The sequence below is a fragment of the Neoarius graeffei genome, chromosome 1 (genome assembly GCF_027579695.1).
Source record: "Neoarius graeffei isolate fNeoGra1 chromosome 1, fNeoGra1.pri, whole genome shotgun sequence".
Classification (NCBI taxonomy): Eukaryota; Metazoa; Chordata; class Actinopteri; order Siluriformes; family Ariidae; genus Neoarius; species Neoarius graeffei.
The window spans coordinates 125424169-125431548 of record NC_083569.1 but is presented as its reverse complement, the minus strand read 5'-3'; the positions used below and the strand labels follow the sequence as shown (position 1 = coordinate 125431548).

The 7380-nt window shown below is 39.3% G+C and overlaps 1 protein-coding gene across 1 annotated transcript; it reads left to right on the top strand.

The window, feature by feature from the left end:
• Window positions 1-604: 604 nt before the first annotated feature.
• Window positions 605-1891, top strand: gjc2 (gap junction protein gamma 2). The gene has a single exon (XM_060926611.1). It carries the CDS (start codon window positions 608-610, stop codon window positions 1889-1891), a length of 1284 nt encoding a protein of 427 aa, XP_060782594.1. The 5' UTR covers window positions 605-607.
• Window positions 1892-7380: the final 5489 nt, after the last annotated feature.

The window sequence follows — 7380 nt, the reverse complement described above, 5'->3', positions numbered from 1 at the left end:
GAGTGTGAGAGTGTTAACGGTACTGAAAGCCAAGCTAAAGTCTATAACCATGGTGTGTGTGTGTGAAGGTGTTGGTAGATTCCAGGTGAAGTGAAGAGCCAGGTTTATCACATCCTCAACAGATCTATTAGTGTGATAATAAAACTGATCCATCAGTGGTGATATACAGGACTTCAAGAAGAGAGCAGCTCTGAAAGTTCAAACACTTTCATACCACGGCAGAAATACCATAAAATACCTTAAAGTCTTATTCAGAATCATAAAGTGTCAGATAATGTGATGGTGGCAAAAACACATTCAGTGAAATAAACACATTACTGTGGAGGTTTGATATTATTTTTATAGTTGTTTAAGAGAAAATGTGACTTTAAGACGTGTTATAGATACAATTTATCAAAAACCTGAAAAATAATTGACGTTGATTTGAAGCATAGTGTCTCTCCTGCTAACATGCTGCTGAGGTGGAGAGTTTTTTTTAATAGGCAAAAAAAATATTGAGTAAAGTCCAAACACTCTGAGATGAGGTGTTAATCTCCAGTGTTTTGGTTCTCTCTCTCTCTCTCTCTTTCTGTCCACAGATCATAGCTGAGCTTCATTTCTGACTAACATGAGCTGGAGTTTCCTCACCCGTCTCCTGGAGGAGATCCACAACCACTCCACGTTTGTGGGGAAAGTGTGGCTGACGGTCCTCATCGTGTTCCGCATCGTACTGACGGCGGTTGGTGGAGAGTCCATCTACTCTGATGAACAGTCCAAGTTCACCTGCAACACCAAGCAGCCAGGATGCGATAACGTCTGCTATGACTCGTTCGCCCCACTCTCGCACGTCCGCTTCTGGGTTTTCCAGATCATCATGATCTCCACGCCGTCTGTCATGTACCTCGGATATGCCATCCACAAAATCGCCCGCACGTCCGAGGATGATGAGGAGAAGATGAAGCAGCAAAGGAGGAGCCTCAGGAGCAGATGGAGAGATGTGGATCGGATGGATGTAGAAGCTGGTGATGATGACTGTGATGACATGGAACCAATGATGTACAGCGATGCACTGGAGCTACAGGAAGCCAAAATGGAGATGGAGAAGAACTTGAAAAGAGATCCCCCAAAGCACGATGGCCGGCGCAGAATCATGCAAGAAGGTCTGATGAGGATTTATGTCCTCCAGCTCATATCTCGTGCAATTTTCGAGGTCTTCTTCCTGGTGGGTCAGTACCTGCTGTATGGATTCCACGTCAATCCCTCGTACGTGTGCAATGAAATTCCCTGCCCTCATCAAGTCGATTGTTTTGTGTCTCGTCCCACCGAGAAAACCATCTTCCTGCTCATCATGTATGTGGTGAGCTGCCTCTGTTTGCTGCTCAATGTTTGCGAGATGTTCCACCTTGGCATCGGTGCATTCCGAGACACACTCAGAAGACGCCGGATCCGCAACCGGAGTCTTCGCTCCTGCACTTTTCCATATTCTCAGAATATTCCGGCCTCTCCTCCAGGATACAACTTTGTGGTTAAATCAGAGAAAGCAGGCCACCAGAACCAAAACGGTGTCCTCTCTCATCCACAGAATCAGAACAGCATCCTTTCTCATCAACCGAACAACAAAGGTGTCATCTCACACAACCAGCACCAGGATCAGAACTGTGCCAGTCTGGATGAAAACGTCCCACCGGACCTGGCAAGTTTACACCATCATCTGCGTGTAGCACAGGAGCAGCTGGACATGGCGTTTAGGACCTACAGCACCAAAAGCACTCCCATTTCCAGAGCTAGCAGCCCAGCATTGGAGCAGAATCGGGTCAACTTGGAACAGGAGAGACAGGGAGCTAGGCCCAGAGCTGACCTGGGGAAAACTGGGACTATAGTGAGGAATGGGAAAACTTCTGTGTGGATTTAATCCCAACATTGACCATAAACTTGCAATAAACGTTATTATTATTATTATTATTATTATTATTATTGACTGAAAGTGTTGTATCACATCCTGTAAAAAACGTGCTTAAACTTTTATCAGAAAGTGAGGAAATTGAAATAAAAGCTACATAAGACATCAATGTACAGGTTTAAAGATAATATAATGTTGTACATGTTGAATATCACATTTATGCTTTTTATTTATAAGTGGCCCATTTATTATATTTAGGTTAATTTTCTCATCTTAGCTCGTAGTTCATGGGTGCCCTCGTTGTCATGTTGCGCTTTTCTGGAAAACTACAGTGACCACGCCCCTTTGAAAAGCTAACATTCTACAAGACACCATTGTAATGCTGCGGTAACAGTGTCACCCTGTGATGTCAGAGCAACACAACCGCTAACGCATCACAGAAATAATGAACATACGACACATGTACATCAACAACCAACAAATTAGCACCAGAATCACTGAACACATCATGCTGGAGTTTAACTTTAAGTGTGATCAGATGATTGGATGTTGTGGAAATAAGCCCAGCCCACAGACATGCCCACTACTGACTTCTGGTTTCAGAAAGAAAATACTTCAACATACAGAATGGTGTCCCGACACATTAACAGTACTTCAGTCCTTCAAATCAGTCAGTGCAGTGGAGTTTTTGATTATTTAAGCAAAAATAAATTATGACACACTGATATACATGCAGTTCCTAATATTATATTATATTTTACATAACTACAATTTTTTAAACGTTGACCTTTCTGACGTAGTGCATGTAAAATTGAAGATCTCCTGAAGTGTCAGGGTCAGTGAATAATAATAATAATAATAATAACAACAACATGACATAACACCACTGTTGTCTCGTGTAGTTTTTTATCTACGTAGTTTACAATATTCGGCCCATTATCATGTTGTTCTTGAGGCATTTCTGCATGTTTAACACTCTTCACATATTCAGACCCTGTAGACTTTACACAGAGTGTATGTTATACTGTATATGAGCGCATGAAATGAATTCTATGCTGATCTCAATGCAAACAATGATATTGTGCAATTTTCGTATTGCAATGTATCGTATAAATGATTATCAGCACATGAGTGTTGCATACATGTCAACCTTTGGTCAATCAAGCCTGTTTAACCAACCTCCAAAATCCGTATTTCCCTTATAAAATCCGTATAAGATGCAAATTAAAATAATTTACCTAAAATTTGAATGATAATTAACAATGATATATCCCAGGTACTTTTTATTCAGTATTAATAACAATAAACCTTCAGAATGAATACAAAGCTCCAATGTTTGACAAAAACACAAAGTGTTATCAGCGTAGTTACAAAGGAAATACTTCGTTGTTTGGAGACAGGTTCATTGCGCGAGACTTCATATTAGCCACAAAGTCAGGAAAATCTGTTCGTAAAATTACGTTATAATGACCAAATACAATGAAAAGTATTTTTCCAGTCTCACCTGTGAAAGGTAATCCCATGTGATCTCGTTTGGACGGTAAACCTGTTGGTACAGTTAAATGCAGCACATGAATGAGGCATCTTTATTCTCGGCTACTGTCTAGATGCTACACCAGAGACGGCTGAAGAATCTCCACTTTGCCACATCCAATATGGCGGCGAGGATGACGTATGAGTCTACGCAGAAGGCGGCGTCTATGTTTATATGTGTATGACTTCACGGTTGGCGGGATTCTCGCAATGCGGTGTGCACATGATCAAAAGTGGAATGAAGTCTCGCTACCACAAGATAACGCGCGATTTCATAAGACTCTTTACTGGCTGTCTGTGGTGTACAGTACGTTTGTAAATGTTATGCGCTCTTTTATCATCGTGGGAATTGATTATAGCTCTAAATAAATATTGAAGTTTTTTTAAAGAATCCGTATAACTTTATTTATATGCCCGTATACTACGTTTATTGAATCAAATCCGTATAAAATACGGACATTCCGTATAGGTTGACATGTATGGTGTTGTACACATGCTCAGTTGAACTCTCTGGAAGAGATAAAGACATTAATTAACCAGCTATGTTGTGTGCGTATGTGTAAATATATTGTATTTATTTTTGTTGTTGTTGTTGAAACTTGCGCTATCTTACTGAAAGAGAAAAAAAACTATCTAGCAGTGTAAATAAACCTCAAGATTTTTGTGATGATTTTGGAAAATTAATCACATATTTTACACAAAATTATGTTGTTTGTTTTATTTTTGTGAATAAGAACGTAATTGTAACATTGATTTAATGCTATTTCGGTCTGTCCGCTAATCACACTAGCTAGCAAAGTTAACTGCAAACTAGCGATGCCAACCCGTTTAATTTACAATTAGCAGTTATGACTAGCACTTTGAGAACTTTATTTAGAAAATAATAAACAGCTAAACACCAGATATTTTGTTCAGCTAATCCTATGCTAGCCAGCAATAGTCAGTATTTTATAAAGATAGGAGCTGGCTAGTCAGTTTAGCTAACATATCCCATAGAAGTGTTATTTAATAGCTAGCTTTAGCTGTTCAATGACTACAAAACATTTTGACTGATTTTTGGAGGGATGACACTTAAAGTCTTATAGATATGTTTGTTTCCTGTTTTGTGCAAATAGAAGTTTTTTAAAATGGCGCCTGTGCAATGTATTATACTGACATGAGCAAAACAAACAAACACACAAAAACAAAAGCAACTCTGAGGCAATGCAAAATGCACACTGCTAAGCTAATAGTAAAATTATGAATCGTTTCCCCAGATGTGCCTTATGACTGTATCTGTGATATATAATTTAAAATGAATAATAAATGTTGGATGACTGTAACAGAGGCCTTTAGTGTTGTCTTTTCTTTAGAATTCATTGTGTTTTGTGATAAATGTGTAAAAATATGTCTGACTTGGGTCCTTATCTAAGACGGAGTCTCTGAAAAGGGGTTATTGTCAGGGATGCCCCCTTAGTCCCACACTTTTTTCTTTATTTATTGAGCCATTGGCACAGGCAATAAGAGAGGACGAAAATATATCTGACATACGGATTGGAAGCACAGAACATACAATTTGTTTGTGCACAGATGATATTCTTATGACCCTTACTAACCCCAAAATAAGCCTGCCCAAATTATTACTACTTCCTACAGAATTTGGCTCATACACTGGTTACAAATTAAATTTACACACAGGAATGTGATTGGCCAAGGACAAAAAAACAGGAAAATGTATAGACCCATAATGCGACACGGCAGCAGTGTGGTGTGGTATGGCGCGGCAACGACGCGGTGCGGCAACAGTGCAGCCACTACACACAGTAACCTCACTGACACTTTTAATGAAAAGTGCAATACGCAAACATTTAGTGCCAATTTTCATCATTGGAAAACAATTATTTTGAGGGCAAACAACCTCAAACATCAAACACTAGGTGCAGATATTAGAACAGGTGATGAGCACACTTATTTTTTTCAAAATATGCACAATAACAATGTCAGTAAGTGTAGTATAAAGTCAGGAAGTGAGCAATTCCAGCGTTATGGATGTGACATTTGGACTCAAAATGGCAACAACTGACCTAGTTAATTTTTATTCCTTTCCAGTATTTTAAAATTTGTTGTATATTTTTAAGACCTCTCATATTGGAGAAGTCATGGGAAAAAAAGAATTCCCATAGTACATTTAGAACTCTAGAAAATGCCAAAAAAGACATGCGTTATGGATGTGACGGAAAAAATACCCCATTTCCAGGGTGACTACACATATTCACCAAACTCTGTGAAATTGCAAACATAATATCCAAATGCAGGCATGCATTTAATAAAGGAGTCTTAGCTGAAAATAAAAAAAGCCTTTGTTTAAAATATTTTCTATTTCAAGCAGAATCTAGGAAGAAAAAATCAGCGTTATGGATGTGACATAATTCCGTTATGGATGTGACGCATCTGAAATAGACATGGCATATGTTTAGAAAATCAGCAATTTAACCACCATAACCCTTTGAAAAACTCTCTAAATATCAGCTAAAACTATCAAAGTTCTTAAATAATATTTAGGATGGCTATTGTTTTGCTGTTTTGTGGATTTTAGCATACATTTCTGTGGCTTGTGGCAATAATATAGAATTGTACATGATCAAAGTTGATTTTAGCTTGGGTTTTACATTATAAGAAAGAAAGACTGACCGTGACATATTAGGTTGGTTACAAATTGGTTCAACTTATTCACATCTGTAAAATACAGGCCTAGGTGAGATCTCTGGGAGTGGTTTTGATGTATTACATGTTGTTTTATTTTTGCATGGTGAGGTTGACATTTACATGGAATTGCCCAAGTGTAACATGGACATACAAGTGAAAAAATACTAAACTCCCTCATCAACGGCTTTAATGTCAGGGCTGTTCACTGCAAGTCTGGCCATAAGTCCAAAGTATGCTGGGAAAGATACAATTATGACACAATCCCTGTATATTTTAGCCAATAAACACAAACTGCAGTACACATGAACTTGGTCTATCACCAGTATACTGACATTGTTATTATGCAGCATGTATGATAATGTGCTATGCAGCCAAGATGGACTATAATAATAGTTCAAGTTTTTCATCAGCATCAATGTTGATGTTGATATTATGTTGCCTACACTGTTATGCTATTATGAACCACATTGAACATTCTGTAATTAAGCAATATAACAAGGGTGGGAGTGCGGCTGTTCCTGGATATCCTCACAGGTGTGGTTTAGCTGCAGGCATGAAGCCGGGGCTGAGAGTAATCAATGAGTATTGCTATCTTGGCAAGGCATTCCAATCATCTCTACCAACTCAACTACAGAACAGGGTATACTGTACAGCAATCTCATCTCATCTCATTATCTCTAGCCGCTTTATCCTTCTACAGGGTCGCAGGCAAGCTGGAGCCTATCCCAGCTGACTACGGGCGAAAGGCGGGGTACACCCTGGACAAGTCGCCAGGTCATCACAGGGCTGACACAGACAACCATTCACACTCACATTCACACCTACGCTCAATTTAGAGTCACCAGTTAACCTAACCTGCATGTCTTTGGACTGTGGGGGAAACCGGAGCACCCAGAGGAAACCCACGCGGACACGGGGAGAACATGCAAACTCCGCACAGAAACCCAGGACCTTCTTGCTGTGAGGCGACAGCGCTAACCACTACACCACCGTGCCGCCCCTGTACAGCAATCCTTAAATTAAATTTAATACCTTTTTTTTACTACCTTTAGATTTTTACACCATCATGGCAGAGTTGTAAGTGTTAATCAGCAACCTTTTGTAATGTGTACACAGATTTTTAACATAATGCTATACATACTAGTGTTTCAAATGACAAACAACCAGTGAGTTGCTATGACGTCGGCATCAGACTGTTGAGACCTCAGGTTTGAGACGATAATCTTGATAGGCCCACCATTTAAACGAACTGATGCGAATTGTAGCAGACAGAATTTCAATCA